Here is a 23,056-nt window from a genome sequence, read left to right as displayed (position 1 = left end):
TAGTTCACCGAAATCTGTGGGGTGTGTGCATTGACTCACCACCTAAACATTCCTTTCAACCTCTGGTTCATGTCTTATCTACCGCAGATATCTCCTTTGTATCCGACAAAGAACCAGAAAGAAAAACAAAACCAGTCAGCATTCTCATTCGCTTCAATGTTGAAAATCTCAGTAAAATCTGAGAGGTTTACAAAAATGATACACTGCAAAATATAACATTACACTTGCGTTGAATAGAAGCATTTTTCGAACGCTGTTTATTTCAATTTAATATGGCAACATGCAACTAGCGGCGTAGGATGCCCTCGGTGAGAAATGTTCGCGGATCCCGGGGCAAGAAAAGTTTGTAATGTCTCCGTTTTATACAGGGTTTGCCCAAGTGGGCCCAGCCCGAAAAAAACAGGTGGGTTTTTCGGGTTGGACCCACCTGAAAAAACCCACCTGGGTGTTTGAGCTTTTTGTTAGTATATTTTTGGTACAACTAAATTGATCACATTGAAAGTTATTTTTGTCAGATTTTGGTCTTTCCTTGGGCGAATTAGATGCTTTCGCTTTAGGTATACAACATCTTTCAACATAAGACTTTTATAAAATTCTGGGGGCCGCGGTGGCTCAGTGGTAGAGCGTTCACCTCTGGTGCTTAGGGTCCCGGGTTCGATCCCAGCCCCCGCCAGGTGAACTTTGTGGTGGACAAACACCGCGTGCGTGGGTTTTCTCGGGGTTCTCCCGTTTCCTCCCACTTTCTTCATTCCACCATTTCATTCATTATTCATCATCACCGTCTCCTTTAGCCTCACCGGCATAACCGTGGGACGTAAAACTCAAATATTTCATTTCATTTTTTTATAAAATTCTGAATGAATAAGAAACTTTACCTTAGCTTGAGATAATTATAGAGCAAATTAATGTATGAATTATGCTTATAGCCTGTTTGAAGTAAAATATGCAACTATATTTTAGAAAATACTTTTCGTGAATAGTGTTCTCGCCGAGTTGGCGACGCCGAAGGACGTTATCCCTCATATGTTTGACGGGTTTAAGGCCATAGGTGCCGATGCTGTCAATAAATATGTAGTGCATTAGTAAAACTATTAGTATTATTTTTTTTTATTACCTTTGATGGTAACACAAATATTCTTCAGTAAAATTTGGTTTTCCAACAACAACAGTTTAGTTCAGACATTTGTTGCTACTCTTCAAATAAGCATTCTGTAGAATCAACACCAGCAATAGCGTAAAAATTCTTGTCAAATTTGAAAGCTTAATGTTTGGAGTTCCGAAGACTACGTAACGCTTACTATTTCACGTGCTCAATTCAAAATTCCGTACTAGTTGACACTAGCGTCTCTGGCATGTAAAATTTGTGGAGGACATCAAAGAAAGTAATTTAAATGATACCACCTAGCCCAACCTGGTAATTATCTTCGATTCCATTTGTTACATTTCTATTTACCTCCACGGACCCTCTGAGGTATATAAAAAACCCTGTCATAATCGTTTCAGAGCCTGAATATTACATTCCAAATAAACATAATAATAATTATTTATATGTTATTCTGTCGTCAGTAAATAAATTAAATTAGAATAAAATGTTGAATATTTTGTACTTCAAAATATTAGGGGGGACGCGTCCCCCTGCCAAAGACGCCCATGCTATTGAAGTTTCGATGTACAGGGTGGTCCGAAAGTGGGCGTACCTCCCTTTAGTTTTAACAGTATAGTGTTAGTTATAGTCTGTACACAATTACCTTGAAGTCTTAAGAGTCATAAACATCGGTATGATCACCACCCATGTCGTAACACAGGTGAATTCTGCGCCAAGTTCTCGCAGATGTTTTGCAGAAATACTCCGGAGTCACGAGGGTGAAGGCGTGTTCCATAGCTGCTCGTAATTCCTGCGTTGTGTGATATCGAGTGTTTCTTGTTGCTTTATGAAACCCCAGAGAGCACTGTCTGGTGTCATCAGATCGGGACTTCTTAGAGGCCAAGCAAAGGGAGCTCGTGAAGATGCATAACCTCTTCCAATCCAGCGGTCAGGAAATGTCTGATTCAGGTAATTGAGCATGTGAATCGCGAAGTGCGCTAGTGCTCCATTCTGCTGTATCACAACAGTGTCTTTTATACCATTTTCTTCCAGTTGAGGCACCAACCACTCATTAAGCATCTCCAGGTAAGAATGTCCATTAACATCCTAAAACCGTCAGAAAACACCGATTAGGGGTACGCACACTTCCGGACCACGCTGTACAGTAAAGAAAGCTGCATTTTCGAGGGAAAAAAAAAAACTGTCGTGAAAGAAGTACTCGGGAAATTCCCGCTATTGAACGCACAAAGCATCGGAAGTGAATACTTCAACAATAAAATCATTTATTTTAAACTGGAAAATATTTAATTTCATTTAAGACATTTTGAAACACTAACTTTATAAAATATGAATTATATCTTTAATTGTTTAAAATTAATTTTCTGGCAAGAACTGTCTTGCAACAAGTGCTAGGGAAGTTCCCGTAATTGAACGCAGAAAGTATGGGAAGTGAACTTCTAAAAAACATTTGGCGAATGTCACTAAGGCTTCTGGGATAATTCGATCTACATTTGTTTATTCGTCCTTTAGATCATTAGACGAATATTTCACCTCCATCAGCTCTGAACTCCTTCCCCCCCACACACTTGGAGTCTACCTGCCCCGTCCTGTATCCGCCTCTGGTGTACAACACATACTACAGGATCCACTTTCGGTCTTTCAAGTGTAAATTTTCAGGGTATAAGCATGAGCCACTCTAAATATCCTGTATAGATTCTGGCAGCATACCAACGTAAAATTTCAAAATGGCGACCTTTTTTTCAAAATAGCTGTTATCCACGTTACAAAGCGCAATTTTCGGTTTTTCAAGTTGAAATTTTGAAAGTAGAAGCACGAGATACTCTAAATTACCTGTACATATTTTGACAGCGATCCAACGTAAAATTTCAAAATGGCAGCCTTTTTTTTTTCAAAGCAGCAGTGAATAGAAAATTGCTGCAAGTTGTGACAATGATATTCTTGAAGTATAAATCATATTTTAACACTTTTACCCCAAAGACATTGAAATATTTCGAAAATACCCGAAAAAATCCATATGGGCCCAGGTGGGTTGGGCCTTTTTAAAAAAACCCGGGTTTTTCAAACTCTGGTTTTATATATATATATATATATATATATATATATATATATATATATATATATATATATATATATATATATATAGAGAGAGAGAGAGAGAGAGAGAGAGAGAGAGAGAGAGAGAGAGAGAGCTAATAATAATAATAAATTCTCGAAATCAATTAATCTCAACGATGTTATGAATGCTAAACAAATGAACGATTTGTTTACTTTCATTACTGAAATGTTAAAGTATGCTCACTGCCTGTCGCCTATGGTAGTGGCCTAATATTACAAGAATAGATAATAAGTTTGTTTCAAGCCACCATTATGTAATGTTTTATTTAAACAAATCTGAATTTATAATTGTTTGTATTTAAATAATTAATTATTGAATCTATGAAACTGTAAGAACACCGTCTTCTACCATGTAAACAAACGATACTAGCGGCCTCAGGAAAAGGGAGCCAGCGCTTGGTGGCACTACAATTTATTAATAAATTAACATAAAATTTTAAATAAGGGAATGTGGGTGGGGATGAAAATTGACAATTTACTTGCAAGTGTCATAATGTAAGGTTATGCTTTAATGTATACATGAAATTTAACTATTTTAAATTGATAAAATAGCGACTAGATTAGGTAGAAGGTAAAAGAGGGAGAAAAGGATTGGAATGAACACTTGCCTTAATTATTTTTGGTGTTAGTTGACATTGTAGTTGTGATGAATGATGATTAGACTTTTTGAAGTGCTGCTGTACTTGTTGGGTGGCAATTGAAGAAACCAAATGAAATTGACGATTGAATTTTTATTTTGTTAAATTTGCCAGGGGCGATGAATGGATTACTGGAGTAGTTCGATAATAACTGCTAGATGATGGAGTAGTTTTTTCATGGCCTGTTTTTGCTGCGATGAATTTTCAGCGCTTCATGGTTTGGGATGATGGCTTGTAGACCGCTTCTGCTTCTAAATGGAACTGGATAATTTTTGATTCATGTCTACCCACTTGAAACGTGTTTCCAATAGTTTTGTTAAGAAAGGGCATTGACGTTGGAGATCATTTAACTAGAAGACTCATGCAATTTAAAGGAATGTTGTGTGATGAAAAAGGTTTAGTAGTGTTTTGTTTATTGACTAATTTACACGGTGATGAAGTGAAAATATGATTTTAGAAATATTTGTTTGACAATGTACGTCCGTAGCTAGATGTTTTAAGAAGCTGAGTTAATGAATTAAGATTTAAAATGATTTGATTTTAACAATGATTCGGGTAGTCCAATGAACTGTAATTCTAATAGCGTTTGCTTGTTTCACAATATAGCACGCCGTACTACACATCCTTGTTGGGTAGTGCACAATAGGAATCAATATTGAGACCAAAAGTTGTATTGCTTTATCCGCTTTTTCTGCTTCTGATTTTAGTAGAAGGATAAAGGCTGAAATGAAACTTACTTTTAGGACGCTGAACCCATATTAGAAAGCAGTTTTTGCTCTCTCTTCCGTTGTTGCTCTATGATAAAATGCCCACCCAACCGTGAAAAAGCCGTGGATTTCCTATACCATGAAAAAAAAGTAAACCACGAATTTTGTTATCAAACTTTGAAAAAATCTAGAATATGTTCAAATTAATAGTAAAAGCTTATCAAAAAAAAAAAAAAAAAAATCCAATATTTTAATGCTTTTTCTGTTTCTTGTACAGTTTAGACATTGTAAGGGTGAACGAGGACCAGATGAATTATTCTAGTACAACGCATCGACCGCCGCGCCGCGCTTAGTTCCTGCACGAGAAAGTTTTTACTATTGTGCGGTCAGTAAATATGATTTTTATATAAACTTTCCGACCGTGAAGTTGAAAATTTTTGAACCGGGAATTTTATATATTTAGTTTGGATGGAAACCCTGACGGAAACCAAAATTGAGACCCGAAGTGGTGGGAAATTTCTATCACTCTTTTGCAACAAAGGAATATAGTCGGAGCTGAAACCTATCTATGCGGCACTGACTCAAATAAATAAATAACTTCTCGTTGTCTATTACTATTGTATTACTATGATGATGAATGTTGAAACCAGAAATTTTAGATCTCCATCACTTTGGAAATCTGTAAAATGAAGTATTCCCAACAAGCGTCGTGTTTGATTTATTACGACCCAATATGGTTTCAGTGAACACTATCACCTTTTTCAGAGATAGTGTTTCATTATAACAGATAATCCAAAAGATGCGCACATCAAAATAATAATAAAACCAAATGACATTAAGTAACACTACATAATACTATATGATATATATATAGTATTATATATTTTCACAACTCACGAACTCTTGTTAATGTATATTTTCACGATATGCTCAAAATGGATGTCCCGTTTAGTAATGCATCTACGAACTCTTTTTACCATGTTTGAGACCACTTTGTGAAGCACATGTACACTGATAGTTATTCTTATTTGTTATGTTCATCTTTAGTTCCTACGCTGTGTATGGTCTGGTGTTAAAGCAATCCTTACTTTTGAGGTAGTTCCACAGGAAGAAATCTGGAGAAGCCAGATCGGGTGAACTTGGGGACCATAATCATTTAGAGATTATATGCTCGCCAAACTCGCGCAAGAAATGCATCGTGTTGTTAAATGTGTGAAATGTAGCAGTGTCCTGCTGGAACCAGCAATCATGTTCATCGTCGTCAAGAAGCGCAATGAACTGTGTAATATTTGTATCAATTGTGAACAGTGATCTGTCTCTTGAACTTCTTGGGCTGAGAAGAACCTGAGTGTCACCAGTCCATTGACTGTTGTTTCGTTTCAGGATCGCAATGTTACAACCATATTTCGTCCATGGTTGCTATTCGTGACACAAAGTGGTCGGCATTGCGGTCAAAATGTGAGATTACTTCCCTATGATGCTGCCACTCTTTCACTTTTTGATCTGCTGATAGATTTTTGGGAACCCATTTTGCCAAGAGCTTGCGCATGCCCAGATTTTATGAACTGTGTGCTATCTCGAGAAATGCTCACAATATCTACCATACATTTTGCTCAAATTGTACGATTTTCAAGAATAATGTCATGATTTCATCAACTATTTCGGGAACGGTCACTGTTTTTGGTCTTCCTGCACGTAGATTACACTATTCTACAAATTTTGATCGAAAGTATGTAAATTCTTTGAAATTGCGAGTTTTACATTCATTTAAGCATAATATGAAAGGAAATGATAATAGAAGAATTTTCTTAGCTCAGGTTGTGAAAAAAAAACGCCACATTTGTATGTACAACAGTAACTGTATATATACAAATGTATTAATATTTATAGAACATTTAAGCAAAATCCTTGTAAAAACCTACATTTCATTTTTTTTTTTTTTTTTTTTATCTATTTCACTGTGATGTGATAAGCTGGGGAGTTAAGAAGTACCCTAACCTATAGCTTTCTATACCCTTGTACTTCCTTTTTCAAAATTGCGCAAATACCAGTTTCACAGCAATACAGAAAATAAAGTAACCGTGGTCAAGTTAAACATTAACAATTTCGTAATAAAAATCAGTATTAACATCAAAACATGAAAAATATGTACAAATACCTTTTTGTGCAAGAACTACACTGCAATGTAGACAAAAGTTTCAAGTGATCCCTTGTACAGGATTATGTTTATTTTGTTTTGAGCGTCTTCGCTTGGCATGCCTTTTGTAGGTTACATCTGGAGCATCCCTTGCAATAGTCCAACAGTAGTCGGCCAATATGTTAAAACTCCACTTTCCCTCATATCTCTTCTCCATGGCTGCAGTATCTTGATGGAAACGCTCACCATGTTCGTCACTTACTGCTCCACAATCTTCGGGAAAGAAGTCTAGATGTGAATGAAGAAAGTGGAGTTTCAGAGACATATTGCAACCAAGATTTTCGTAGCACAATAACAACTTTGCTACCAGTTGTTTGTAATTTGTTGCTCGGTGTCTTCCCAAGAACTGTGAACAAACGCTTTTCAAGCTTTCCCATGCAGCTTTCTCCTCACCTTGGAGAATTTCCTCGAACTTGTGATCTTTGAATAGTTGCCTAATCTGTGGCCCTATGAAAACACCTTCTTTAACTTTGGCATCACTTAAGCGAGGGAATTGTCCTCTTAGGTACTTATAGGCCTCATCCTCTTGTTTCATGCTCTTAACAAAACTTTTCATAAGACCTAATTTAATATGTAGAGGGGGAAGCAAAATTCGGTTACGATCTACCAGTGGTTCATGCTGCACATTTTTCACTCCCGGCTAAAGAGTTTCTCTGGTACTCCAATCACTTTTGCGGTAATGAGATCCACGATCTCTACTGTCCCATTCACATATAAAGCAACAATATTTTGTATACCCTAACTGCATACCTAGCAACAGTGCTATTATTTTAAGGTCACCACAAATGAGCCACTGAAAATCGTAATATTTAATGGCTTGAAGTAAACGTTTCAAGTTTTCATAAGATTCCTTCATATGAACTGCGTAACCTACAGGAATTGAAGGAAGTTCATTTCCAATATGTAAAAGCACTGCCTTTAAACTCACCTTGGACGAATCTATAAAGAGCCTCCACTCCGTAGGTTCGTAATTAATTTTAAGTGCCCTCATGATATCATTTACATCTGTACATGCCACAAGTGTGTCTTCCATAGTAAAAAATGAAGTGAGCATCTTCTCCCTATTCCGATACACTGAAATATTTACTTTTTCCTGCAATAAGTTCCATTGCTTTAAGCGTGACGCTAAAATTTCGGCTTTGCTTTTCGAGAGGTCCAAGTCTCTGATTAAATCACTTAGTTCCTCTTGAGTAAGTCTATGTGGTTCACATGGAGGTTCTTCTACAACAAACGTAGGGTCCTTCGAAGTACTTGATTCAGGAGCTTCAACTTCTTGATCATAATCAGAAAAAAGATCGTATTCTTTAGGTGGGTCAGGAACAGGTAGTCCTTCTCCATGTGGAACAAGGCGCATTGCAGAAGGAATGTTAGGGTAGATCAATGCCCGCTTCTTCTTCGTGGAAATTCCCTTGTTGACGGAAGGAACCATACAAAAATAAGTCTCTCATGTGGTCGCTTGGCTCCCTCCAAATCATGGGCACTGCAAAAGGCATTGAGCACCCCTTCCCATTAATCCAATTTCTTAGATTGCTGGCACAAGTGTTACACACAATGTGGGGTGCCCAAGATTTATCTTAGTCTCCAATTTTACAACCAAAGTAATATTGATAGGCTTTTCTTATTAGTGGTGTTATAGTCTACTTTTGTGAGGAAAATGTCACTTCCCCACACACGTAGCAGAAGCTATCCGCACTGTTTACACAATTTCGCGCCATTTTTGTTTATTGAAATCCACAAAATGTCACTTGAAATAGTTCCGACAACTATTTAAAAATATACATTCGAAATACCAGTATTTTTGCGTACTTGTAGTTGTATTTTTATGTCCTGCACTACACAAACGTCACACCCAAAACGCTGATAACTGCACTAAACCTGTCTTTTCTAACAATAGCAGGACACTACTGAGATAAGGAACACAATGAAACCAAGCGTTCATATAGTTTCTCCAGTGTTGCCGGATCAGTGTAACATTTTACCCCAAACCAAGCGAATATATTTATTTTTAAAGCTTTATTATTAGACATGCCTGTAAAACAAAAAGTAGAGCTAATATTCGAAAATAACTTTCAAATTCGTGATCAGCACCACAAAATCAATAAGAATTAGCTGATTTTGTTCAATTTACATTTTCGTTGTTGAACAGTGTTATCATCTGTTGAGAAATCGCTATCTTTAAATTGTGTCATCCACGTCTTCACCACTGCTATGATGGAGGAGAGTTGTGTTTTACTGATTTCCTCATGAATTTGCTTTGGTGAAATTCGCAGATTAGACACATATGTGATTGCTTCAGGACCTGAGAAACACAATAAGAATTTTGTTACGAAAATATGTATTTATACATAAAGAGAGATGTTTGTTAAAACTGTACAGTTTCATCATTCTACCTACACTCCTCCTGGGTTGGGCTGCAAATTCTTCAGCACTCCTTCGTAGGGAATGCATGTACAGCTTTTTGATTGTCCATCCTATAACGTAATAATTAGACTGACTTTAAGATCACAGAAGCGAAAGCACAAAGCACTTTTTTTTTCTTTCTTTTGGAATGATTTTTAAATAATATCTTATTCATATTTCTTTTTTATGATTCTGGGAGCTTAACTCTTCCTGGATTTGGAATTTTCTATATATATATATATATATACATATGATGACTTGTAGACATCAGCGTTTGAATAGCGTAGTAAATTAGTACTAGATTTAATATTACATCGTGTGATTTAAAACTTTTAACTTATTATCTTCAGATAATGTGCAGCTGGGCACTTGGAAACATGGTAGGCAGCAGCACAGAAGCATGGGAGGTACTGTATATGCAAGAATTTCTTCCAAAAATGCTGCAGCTTCTAGATTCCAAACCTCCTGATGTTATTCCGTCAGTTCTTTATGCTCTAATTCAGTACTTAAAAACTGGACATCAAAAATTGCAGTAAGTATTATTATTACGCCAGGAAATTAAGAGTATAATTTTTAAAATCAAGATTCTGATGATCAAAATCGTTCACATTTTTTAGCTATTATTATTATTATTATTTCAATTTTTGTCTTTTTGAGAAGTACTAAATAACACGTATGCCTTCAGAATTCAGAAAAGTCATTCGTAGAAACGAAGTCTATTCAGGGCTTTATAAAACAGATTATAAAGGTACCACACTAGTATCATCTAATGGTTGATCTTTAATGATAAGAGTAGTATATTCAGGTGTACGCTTTAACAATTTGAAGTGTAGTGATTTCACTGTCATATCATATATTACAGTCATATAGTAGTTTGAGGCATTTTGATTCCACAACGAAGCCACTGATCAGCGTGTGTATAGTGGTGCACTCTACCGGTTGTTTGTTCTTGTAAAACTTGCCTCAGCTTGAATATGGCTTCGTGCTAGTTGATGGTTAATGCTTCAGTGTTTCAAATGATTAATCGAAATCTACAGTACCTCCCTTCATATGCTGAGTCATAGAAGATTGGTGAAGTTTTTTGAAAGCGTAGTTCATGCTAGAAGCACGACCATAAATAATGTTATAAAGTACATATTATTCTTTATTAGACTGCAAAAAGATCCATCGGCGAAGTTAAATACATAGCAGAGTATTATTTGCAAAGTTTTACAAGACAATAAGGAAATAAGTTTTGTTTGTTTACTTCTACTGGAGCTTAAGCACGGAAACACGCTCATGGAAAGGAGAAGCAAAGTATTGTTTTAAATATACAATTCTTTGCGTGTTTTAAAAGATTTTAAGGAATAAACCAAAAATGATTGATGTTTTCAAGGACTCATTGCTGTTGTTAAAGTTTGACATATTTTTTTCGGCAGCGAAGCTATATGAGACGTAAACATACAGTTTTAAGATGGAATCCGAACCACCGTAATGCGTTCAAATTTTAAATCTCTGCCGCCAGGAATCGAATTCCACGTGCCAAAGGCACACACATTAGCTACTAGATCAGCAGAGAAGACTGAATGGTAATTTGTCTTACATTAAATTCGTTGAAGTTTAAAGAAATATAATGACTCAGCTTGTTATTGTTGGAACGAGAGTAGTAGCACATGTAAAATGTGCGAGTTATGCAGAGGGTCAGTTCACCTAAGGTGGCCAATTTTACAGAGCTGATGACGAGCATAGCGTAGAAGGAACCAGAAGTCAGTATATCCAGTAGTGAGTCACGTACAACGCTGTGTGGAAGTTATGGTGAACAGCTATTATGTCTGTTAAAGTGACATCTTATTGGGAGGGGTACATATGTGCACTTTCCGATGCACAATTCAGTGCGTCAGTGATTGTGAAAATGAAATGTGTGTGTCAAGGGGCAACAGTATCAACAGGCCTACAGTAGTAAGGGTAAGCCAGCGCTGTAAAACACCGGCCCTAAATATTAAGATCAAGTCGTGAGAGTGAAAAGGAAATTGTCATGTCCAGCCAGGACACCACGCATTGTGATAAACATCAGGGCATCAGTTGTGAAGAAGAACCCACCCACCTAAAGCAACCTTGCCACCTCATGTAGGATACCACAAAGCAGAGTGTGTTGTATCATAAAGGGCAATTTGGGACTGACGTCATAAGTCGATCTTGCATAAGTCATATGCAAGAAAGTTTTGCGACCGCAATAAAGTTGTATGAACAGTACCTCTCAGGTGACAAATGGCAGCGGGCTGTCACTCTTGGTGAAGCCGGGAATCTACCTTGATGACACCAATAAGCCCAGGGCCATTTCTTATTCACCACATGATGCGAAGGGCCGTGGCGAGTTTGTCCGTGAATGTCGCAAGAAGTTTTCGAAAGGCTTCATGGTGGTGGCAAGTTTCTGTGCCCGTGGGAAGTTTTCAATGCATCGTGTGGATTCGAAGGCCAAGGTGAATGCAGCCTGCTTTCAAACAAACATCATGCAACCCTTTTACACAACACACATCCCACAGTTATATGGCAGGAACACCCGGAAGGTGTGGATTCACATGAACAAAGCATACAGCCACACAGCTCACAGTTCTGTCGCGTATTGTCGGCGTATGGTGTGTCTGTTATACCCTTCTCGTCCATACCTATGAAGTCACCAGATGCGTCGCCTATGGATTTCTGCGCCTTTAACCTTCTGAAACAAGGCCTTGCGCGAAGGCATCCACCATCATAGCAGGGCTCTGGAAAGCTTTCAAGCGGTGTGGTCTACAATTCCCCTCATACACCTTCGACGCGCACTACTTCAGTGGAAATTGCGTTGTATGGCGATAGTCCAGGCTCGTAGCCACCATATCGAGCACAACCGTTGGTGGAGGAAGAGATTGTCGTGAGCACGTGAACGCACAACTTTGGCCATCTTAGGTGAAATGACCTTCTGTATATATATAATATTCTGCAATATATATTGGTCTGTATGAATATAGGTGTATGTATATGTATACAGGGCCGGATTCAGGATTTTCTGAAGGGAGATGCACCAATAATTACCACTACATCTGAATTAAATTTGAATTTCTTAATGTCTTTAGGTAGCTGTGGTAGGGATGGTACCGAGACCGAGACGGACTTTTAAATACCGAGACGAGACCGAGACAGACCTCTATAAATCGAGACGAAACTTAGGTCAGTCTCGAAAGTCTCGGTCTCGTCTCGAATATTGATATTGATAAATACTAAAATTGCCTTCACTCAAAATTTGTTTCGTTGCTGTGTTAGATAATATGAGAACGGCTGACTGATGTACAGTGGCGTATTTAGGGGGTGGTTATCGGGCTCAAACCCCTCCCGAAATAAATTTCTGATAATTTTTTGCATTGCACTTACAACGCAAATGTTTCTTACTCGTTCCTCAAGCCTCTCCCGAAACAAAATCCACTGCTGGTGCAAATAGAATTCTCTCTCTCTCTCTCTCTCTCTCTCTCTCTATATATATATATATATATATATATATATATATATATATATATATATATATATGGTCGCGGTGCCACCCAGGTCCGCCCTGCATGGATTCCCGGGCCCAACTTTAATTTTAAATGGAAGCAAGGGGTGAGTGGTACCTCGTTCGATAGGTCTTGAAAAACTAAAAAGCGTTGTGGCAAAAGATCTTTCATATCGGGCACTGTATTCAAAATGAGCACCAAGACATGGTTCCTGCATCAGGTAAAACGTCCAGTATCACTAATATGGAAACACCAGAACAAATATTCGAATAGGAAACCACAGAGGGTATTTATCATTCTATAAGTCGGGAATGTTGCAACAGTCGAAAAGATGATTTGAGTGAAAGTGCCATAATGAAAGAAAGAAATCTAACTCCTAGAAAATTATCGCTCCAACCTCACTCCGTAAGTGAATGAAGCGCGAAGGATCGGTGAAATTGCAAATGAGAGCCTTAGTTTTTGCAAATTGTATCTACGAAACAAAGTTATTTAAAATGTGTTTTTATATGAGATAAATGTCTCTGTAATGGGTTAAAGTATGTAAAATTCTTGTTAAATGGTATCTTCCATTTTGATTGCAGGCAATGGTTTGATGCAGAAATGAATCAACTGAAATGCGAAACAAATTTGTCGAACAATGCAATTTTAGAACAATGTTTACAAACGTTGGTTTTGTTCAACAGTCGTCTGCATGATATTGGTTCGCTTCTTTTCCTTCTATGTCTTCTTGCATGTGATAGAATATGTGTTTCACTGAGATGTCCACATTTACATTCTGAATAACTTTCAACGGTAATTTCAGTTGTGATCCTTAGTAACGAAACGGTACATACTGATGCAGATATGTCCCAAAAATCTTGCACGTAATGCGTTAAATTATCAGAGGCGAAGAGGCGGGTAAAATGTTGTTAAACTTGAATTTCACCTTATTTCACTTTATTTTTATTCATTATAGTACCAGTCATTTGTACACACAAGTGTTTCAGACAAACCATATCTATTGCAAATAAAAAATGAGGTTCTCATTTGAGATTTTACCATTCATTCCCGCTTCACCTACTTACGGACAGAGATCGGAAAGATCATTTTCTGTCATTTCCTCTTTTGCATCATGTCAATTATACTTTAATATTTTTTTTTCCGTTGCATTACATTCGAGCCGTTGAATGATAAATACCCTCTGTGCTTTCCTACACGAGTTTTATTCTGTTCATTTATCTCCAACTATTTTCATATTAGAGGGCTAGTGGTACTGGACGTTTTATCTGATACAGGCACCATGTCTTGGCGGCCATTTTGAAAACGGTGACCGATGGGAAAAACTTTTGCCACAACACTTTTTACTTTTTAAAGATCTATGGAACGAGGTATTACTCGCCCCATGTTTCCATTTAAAATTTTAAAGTTTGGCCCTGGTGCCCCATGAAAGGCGGCCCCGGGAGGCACCGCGACAACACCATTCGGTGTGCCGCATGGCATTTCCTATTTGTGTTTTTGTTCGGTTCATTATGTTCAACCGTTTTCGAGATATCTCCGTGGAAAGATTAAAATGGACCATCCTACAAGCCGCGGACACAGCATATGATCAAGGGAGGGGCTAAACCATGGTTTGCCGCTTTATCCAGTGTAAAGAAAGTAGGATTGAAGCCCATTTTATCCAGTGCATACCTGAGCGTTAAGGGGGTCCCTATAGCCCTCCCCTAGGATCTGCGATATATATATAAAATGTTGAAATTTTGTACCAAGTTGGGAAATTCTTCTTGATACTCTGCAATATCACTAGATAAACAAGCAATGTTGCTAAAGCAAAATAAAGTTGTATTTTCTCAAATTACGCTACGTAAAGTATTACATATTTCTAATTTAGTTATTTAACAAAACCACAATAGCCCATACATTATTTATGTAGCTTGGAAATCTTTAATAACTCAAATGGCATGGACGGTGCAATACGCATCAACTGTACCTTAGCGTCAAATACTGTGATCATGGTATAATATATTTCGAATGAATGAAGGAACAAAGTTACAAGAAACGGAAAATTTAAATGTTTCTAAAGACTTTACTTCGAAAACGCGCTGACATATCACGTCTCATCATGCAGATGCTTCCAAAAGACTTAAATGCTTATAACGCCATTAGAGATACCCAACGCATTGGCAGTGATTGTTGTACTGCTTAAAATGACGCATTTTTATTAAATTTTTATAATGATTATTGCTTTCCTTAGCTTCTATAACATTACAACAGTTTTTGGTGGTTTTAATTACAAGTCGCAGTTACATTATTTTAAGCAGTGTTGCCCACTTAAATAGATAGCTAAATATTACTCTAAATATGTGCAAATAACGTAGATAAACTGCAAAATATTTTAAAATTACTCGTAACTTGTTTTATGGTGCAAGAATGCTTTCAAGAGACGATGTTTTTCATAGTCTTTGGGCTACTTATAATGTTAATGTTTAAATCTTCGTTCCAGCAATACATGTAAATGCAAATTGTAACTGAAATTAAATGTAACTGATACATTTTCAGTAACACTAGTTGTTCTCCCTAAGCCTTAGGCCTGGTGTACACTTTAGATTAAGACCGTGCTTAATTAAAAGTTCTAATTACACCCTAATTACATTTCACTTGCTTTAGTTTGACCACCGACCACCGCAAACTCGATCCATACCATATAGCTATATGCAATTATTCAAGAACTTACAGTTAGTAATACACAGTGTTAACTTTTGTTTTGTTTTGTTTTAGTTTAACGTCCCACAGTTATGCTAGGGTGGCTAAAGGAGACGTGCAGCTAATGATTATAGTGGAATCCGAACCACTTCGGTCGTTCAACTTTATCCCTACCGGAAATCGAACTCGGGACCACGCGAACCGAAATCAAGAGTTCTAGCCGCTAGACCAAATGGGGGTTCTCACATTGTGTTGATTTAAATCATTCAGTCAGTGTTGTCAGATTCGATGATTAAAAAGTAGCGTGTCTGTACTCCGAAAGTAGCGAATTCGAACTATTTGTAGCCCAAATATATAGAAATGAATACTGATGGTGCTAATGAAATAATTTAATATGAGCTGGAAAGTGTGCTGGACGCATTGCAAGAAGAAATTATGATCGACGGACGAAAACAATTCTAGACTGGATACCATGAGACAAAAACAGCCTAGGAAACCTCCGCATACAAGAAGGTATGACGAAATCAAGAGCCACCGAGGAGTAACCTGGAAAAGAATTGCCCAAGTTAGATAGTTGTGGAGAAGAATTGGAAAGACCTTCATCCAGTAATGGATTGATAATGGTTGATTATGATGGTGGTGATGATTTTATTATATCTGGACCTCAGAGGTAAACTAAACCAAGTCATAATTTCGTAATTTTACAGAAGCGAAAAACTGGTTCCTCAACTAAGACTAAATATATAACTTTTACTAGGTAAGGTAGGGTAAAAATGGATCCAAAATTTAATGAAAATCATAGAGCGAAAAAAGTATTTTTGACTATTCAATCCATCATGTTACAGCAAAACTACGAAGAGTAATACAAAAGAAAACTAGAAAGTTAAGAATCACTTGTTTTGGCGAGTGAGAAAAAATAGATACAGATAACTCGAATTACCTATATACTTATATAATATGTATGTTCACGTTTCGCAAGTAATTTTTAATCAATATAAAATTTCAACGTAATGAACGCAAGATTAGTTTTCTCGAATAAAGACTGCCTGCACCGTTGAGAGCTCAGGAATAAGATTAATCTATGTTACGGCACTGGATATGTGCTTACGTAATGCATTACGACCTTATGAACTTGTATAAGAAACAGAATGCACTTAAAATGAGACGCGAATTATGCGAAACATCGGACTTTGAATCTAACTTGTTTTGTGATCCAACTCGAGACCTCACATAGCAAAGATGAGTGTAGTAGCTCCCACCACAAGGTTCAGGACGTTCGTGTTATAAAGTGTCAATTAAACACGGAAATGTGAAACGCTAATAAAGCATTTCATCAATTTCAAACAAAATACGTATATTGTAGTAATAATTTACCCTATTTGTTAAGATAATGAACATTATATTCTGTTTTTAAAATGATAGTCAAAGCAGAATGTATTGAATAATGAGAAATTGTAAAGTTTCAATTTTGGTACGATTAAATACATTCGTGCTGCTATGTGTTGCGTTATCCGTTAGGAGGTATTGAACAATTCTGATTCAAAGGAAGGAAATAAACTACTGTATAGTACTGGAGTTAATTTAATAGAGTTTAATTGTATAGGCAGTTCTGAGGCTATATGAGACAAAGTCTATTGCTGAAAGTGAAATATGGGTTTTATTAGGGTTTTAGGGTGATATACCCATTGAGCCTGGAATACGCGCATGGAAAGCATTAGCACTAGCAAATTAGCTATGAAGAGGTACACCATACCATAATTCTAAGTCAAAATGAAAGGAAAAAATAACCGGAAACGACAGACTGTACGAGAATAATACTTTCACTATTTTAATTTCACACTATTTATTTCGAGACTTTCGAGACGAGACCGAGATTTGGTACTCGAGACCGAGATCGAGACAAGCATCTGTTGACCGAGACGGTGATATTTTACTCGAGACGAGACCGAGACCGTTATTTATCAACCGAGACGAGACCGAGACTGTACAAAGTCTCGTCTCGTCTCGTCTCGATACCATCCCTAAGCTGTGGTGTGAAGAAGGAATATTCTTTTGCTTGGTGAATCCTTTTCCTTCAACCGTCAGAAAATCGACTTAACTATTGATTTTGCAAAATTCCGCTTTCTTGTAAGCCCCAAACGGAAACATGACGGCAAAAAGTTTCGATATTGTCACTGGGGGCATACGCACTGGTGTACCCCTAAATCCGGCCCTGTATGGATATATGTGTATGTGAATGTATATATGTATTATGTATGTATGACTGTTTCTAGAATGAGAGTGTGACTTTATACTTCATAATTAGAGACACCATTTTGTGGTAAATAAGAATTCGTAATTTCGTTATAAAAAATATGCGTAAAGCGGGATAAAATCGGCGAATAAAAATCAGTGTAAGAACACTATTTTCCGTGGCAGTTACAATTAGTTACCTTTTATTTCACCTTAATTTCCACTCATCAATCGTCATGACACGAGCTCGTGCATGACTATATTAAACAGTATTTGAATTTAAAAAAAAAAAAAAAAAACACTAAGCATCCTCATTGAATAAAAGTATCATTTAAAGAGGAAAATACAGAGAGAGAGAGAATACTAACAGGAAAAATAACTTTAGTGTTCACAGTTTACTTACGCAAATAACACGTAAGCATTGTTTCAGTGTTTTCTAGTGTTAAATTTGTTCTTTTGTTGGTAAGTATGCCATTGTAAGAAGAGAGAGCCCTCTTCACATCAACATTCGAAACTGATATGTACACTCATGTCCAAAATTATTTTTGTATGTCTATAAATATGTTGTTGTAGGAATATAATTTGATAACGAATTCGCCCAGTATTTCTTATAATGTTAGTAGTGTATAATCGGCAAAGACATGTATGTAGTAAATTTCATGTTAAAAGAGCAGTAAATAAGAACAATAAAACGAAAAGAAATCTTTCTTGTCCATTTAGCAACATTTTGTTTTACTCGTTCTAATTTTCGTATTTGTAATTCTTTTCCTATGAAATTTACTTCAAATATCATTTCCCGATTATACACATAATATCAGTATTAAAAGTACCCTTCAAAGTTTTTATCAATTTATATCCTTACAAGAAGACAATTATAGAAATGGGACAATCATTTTGGACATGAGTGTACATTAGTTGGAGACACTTTCCGACGATTTCTGAATGCTTATCTAACATACCCTGCAACACTGCTTCCACACTATCCACTTCACCGTTAGATACCATTTGGAGCTCATTTTGTAACTGCATGTAAAATTTCAAAAATCCATAGTGGTAATGAATAAATCGTAAAAGCGTCGAAAAACTGTCACTTTTGCGTAAATTTCGTGGGATATCGAGACTTGTTGCAAATTTCGCTAATTCGACAGAATTTCGCGTTTAATCGTAATCGGTTATATGACCTAACAAATAGTGAAAAATACATATTTTAGGTACACAACAGTTTCATACAAAGCTGATACATTTCGCGCATCACCAAAAAACCGTGTCTCTATTCATAATGTATGCATTGATCTATAAAATGTCCGCATACAAGGTTATGTACTGTATTTGCTTATTTCTAGTTTAATATTTTTACTATTTTCATTTATTAATTTTTGTTTTATTTATTATAACATAACAATGTAACAAATATACCTTCTATAATTGGGGAGATCTCTGTTGGAGGAAATAAATAAATAAATGTGCTCAATGCTACTCGTATATTCCACAAATAATCTCCAATCTTTAGGCTTCCGTATATATATATATATATATATATATATATATATAATATCTATCATAGGTGTGCCTTTCAGGTTTCACTCAACATTGTGAGCCGAATTTAAAGAAAGGCTGATAGCACTTCACCTCCTCCGCAAATATTGAAAATATTACATGACATGAGTTATGGGATAAATCCTATCAATGATGGGTAACAGGTTCTATTCCAGCGGCACGAAAAGTCCTATTTATGGTACTATTGACAAAATTTATTAAAATTAATGGGATTTCTAGGGCGATGATATTGACTTGTATGTTTCGAGACAGCACAATGAATTTAAAGGCAGTGACTGAGAATATTATTCAAGTTCACGTCTTTATTTATGGGTTCCCATTTTGACACTGAAAGTGTGTCTTGAAGTGTTCTGTTAAGAAGCTCCAATCTGCTGATAATATCTTTAACCATTATGATCCCAAGAAACGTAGATCCTTCCTTCAGTCTTCATCTCTTCCAATGTAAAGAGAATTTCTTTATAATGTTCAACAAGTCCAGTTATTTGACTGAGCCTACAAATCTAACTAATGGGCCACAAGAGTTTAATGTTCACAATGTTTGAGATGGAACCTTCGGCATTAGCCTCGATCAGAGCAGAAAATCTTGACTTCACTGGAAGTGATTGTGAAAACAGTATTCCTAGTTCATGCACCTACTGCAAAAAGTTTCTCAGTATTTCTGATGCACAGCATGCATCCTTAGTCACAAGATTACCACAGTGAACTCCACAATGTGCGTGCAAGGCAAGAAGTTGCTGTTTACATATGATAGATTGAACACCAATGTTTGGACCACTCATATTTCGAGCACCATCATAAGCTTGTCCTCTGAGTTGAGCAATAGGAAGCTGAAGTCTTACCATTGCATCCAGAATAACTGAAGCTATGAACTCACCAGTGGTTTTTGATATACTGTAGAACGCAAGAAAATTTTCATGAGGGCAGGTCTTCATCAACCCACCAGGCACAATAGTTTTTCATCACGAGAACCATTACACATGATAGAAAACATAAGAGGGTTTTGATATTTGATTTTGTTACATATGAAATAATAATAATAATAATAAGAATAAAATAAAAATAAAAAAAAAATCTTGGCCCATGATTTCCAGGATTTTGTTCCGAATTTTATCATCTGTGACATTATATCTCTTCATGTTTAACTCTATCCAGCTCTTCAACTGTGGAAAATCTTCAGATCGAAAACTCATGAACTGAAACTCCCGGACCTGCAGTCATGTCCTCTAAATGCGAGTCCCTGTGGCTCGCAAGATAGCGTATACTTGACCCACAGTGCTGTCTTCTTTTCTTTTTTCTTATGACAAATTTATCAATTTCAAACAATAAAACAACACTAAACACATTAACAGGTGAAAAAATTTTCAGATCAACGTTATATTCACGGTCACATACATAGACATAGCTATCTAAACAACGTTACTGTTGGAGAAAATACGCTGCAAAATAAGTCCTTTCAAAATCAGTGCGCATGCGCGCACAGCCCAATTTACGAGGTTTGAACAGTACACGAAGAAAAAGATCTCTGTCGGCAGGGATTCGAAATATTTTTGCTTTGGAAGCAAGTTGTAGTCTTTCAAAATCAGTTGCTGTAAATAAAAAGGCCATACAAAGTAAAAAGATGTACTAGGAACTGCGTGCTTTCAATTAGAATACTATTTTCATAGAGGTACATTTCAAAACCACCTTTTTGCTGCAATTGAACGTGTGCACTTGTTATGGTAAATTTTGATGCACCTAATACAGTCTCGCTACGTTTTGTACTCCATTTATATTCCATGATAATTGTTGCAGGAATTCAAAGAAATTGTAATTTTTTTTTACCTATTCCAGGAATCATTAATTGACAATCGACGTTCTCATTTCAGTATTTCATCATTTTTGTCGAAATATTTGAGGAAGAATCCATTATATAATTTTCTGGGAAGGGGGAGGGGGACAATCTTCCTTCGTGGAAAATTTATGGGGGGACGCGTCCCCCTCATCTCCCCGGCGGGCACGCCCGTGTATATATATGTATATATATATATATATATATATATATATATATATATATATATATAACTCATGAGATTATTTAATAATAATAAAGATAATGAATAAGTTTACTACTCATAACAGTGTTTAATAATAAATAAGTTTACTACTTACTTGTTAGACACCTTCTGTATCTAACATTATTGAATATATTTTTTTCTTTTTTAATCCTAGATCTGGAGAATTGCGTGAAGTTGCTCAGCGAGTGATAACTCATGTTCCAAAATACCCAGAAGCTTGTTGGATTATGTTCCTTCTATCGTGTTCACCTGATTACAACAGTGTATTTTCAGATTTGCAAATTGTGTCATTAGTGTTGGAAGTATTGCATCAGAAAACTGTAGAAGTTGATTTAGACTATGTAATGGTGACGCCATTAATACGAACATTAACCAATCTTTTTGTAATGGAAGAAGTGGCACTAGCTATCTTAAGGACGTCTTTTCGTGACCTGATCATATCCTTATTACTGAAATCAAAATATTATTATATTAGCAGAGAAACAATGTGGTTTGTGGCTAATTTAATAAATCATCCATCAACTGCAGTATCGGTACTGGGAGTGGAAGTTAATTTGTGTAATGTATTATCGATAAACGATTCTTGAGAACAACCAATGTTCGAATTGTTTGTATAAACTCGTTTTGTATGCTTTGAAGGAAGTAAATAACGATAGTGATAACAGTTTTGAATTGAATTTTAGAAAATTTTGTACATGTTGGATTTTGAACTCCGTGTTAACGAAATATTTGGAATTAAAGTATCTGTTCTTAATTTGCACTGTATCATCATTGGAATATGTAGAGTATTAGCGGTTGAAATAATTTCATCGCAATTTGAGTATAACTACAGTTTCAAGAGGAGAAGTTTATGTGAGCTGGGTTGGGTCATTCCACAGTCACCAGTGTAGTGTTCACAGGGGATGCTTTTTACGAAGGATGATCGGGGGGGGGGGGGGGGAATTACAAAGCATAAAATTTTATATGATTCACTGTAACTTAACGAAAATTTATTTGTAGAGTAATAACATGACTGTCTTGGCGCAGGTTTGAAGATTTCGGATTCTGATCATATATACTCGAGAAGCGGACATAGAAATGATGACTCGTCTGGAAAATTAACCAAGAGTAGAAGCGAGGTCAGTATTGTGGTTCCTGTGGACCAAAAACCATAAACCTGCAGACATTTATAAGCAAAATGTAGAAGTATATGGGGAGGGATAAATTGCAAAGCAACATGTTGATAAGTGATGTCGTATTTCAAAGAAAGACGAATCAATATTGTTAATGACAACCCTGGATACCAGCGGTAGATCAAGTACTTCAACCACTGACATTACGCTTGGAACTAGAACACTTCTTCTACAACCCTCACCTAGCCCCAGTGACTTTCACCATTTCCTTGTTCTAAATCAAAAAATGGCTGGCCACCATTATCTGGGATGTGATTGTGTGAAAACTGCTGCATCACGGTGGTTACTAGAACTTGACGCGGATATTTTTTTTTTTTTTTTTTTTTTTTTTTGCAAATGGTATAGAAAACTTTATCTGCTGTTGTAATTAGTGGTTGAATAAAAATCGAGGATAATTGTTGTATATCTTTTATCCTCCTATTGGGTGTGTTGATCTTCTAGCTATGTCTCATACATAAGCCATAATGGACTTTGTAACCTTTTTTTTTTTTTTCGATCATCCTTCGGGTTGAATTGCAGCGAAAACAGATCGATTAATAGCAATGCGACAAATGAATATTATCAACTAACTGTTATATATACATATAATGAGTATGTAGATAACGAACTTAAACTAATTCATAATTTGTGTTTGAATCATGGTTTGGGCATCAATTGGAATCAAGTAAATTATATTGAGTTTATACGAGGCAAAAAA

The 23,056-nt window shown here is 36.3% G+C and overlaps 1 protein-coding gene across 1 annotated transcript in view; it reads left to right on the top strand.

Annotated features, from left to right (window-relative positions):
• Window positions 1–22,112, top strand: part of LOC145694474 (uncharacterized) — a 32,007-nt gene extending 9,895 nt beyond the window's left edge. The window contains exons 3-4 of the mRNA XM_081770770.1: window positions 9,513–9,694; window positions 21,342–22,112. Of these exons, the coding sequence (XP_081626896.1) occupies window positions 9,513–9,694; window positions 21,342–21,774 (615 nt within the window). The 3' untranslated portion in view covers window positions 21,775–22,112. The remainder of the gene's footprint in view (window positions 1–9,512; window positions 9,695–21,341) is intronic.
• The last annotated feature ends 944 nt before the right edge of the window (window positions 22,113–23,056 follow it).

Source organism: Thermobia domestica, chromosome 9 (assembly GCF_964235325.1).
Source record: "Thermobia domestica chromosome 9, izTheDome1.hap1.1, whole genome shotgun sequence".
Taxonomy (NCBI): Eukaryota; Metazoa; Arthropoda; class Insecta; order Zygentoma; family Lepismatidae; genus Thermobia; species Thermobia domestica.
The sequence above is the reverse complement of the archived record's forward strand: the minus strand, read 5'-3'. Positions and strand labels throughout refer to the sequence as shown.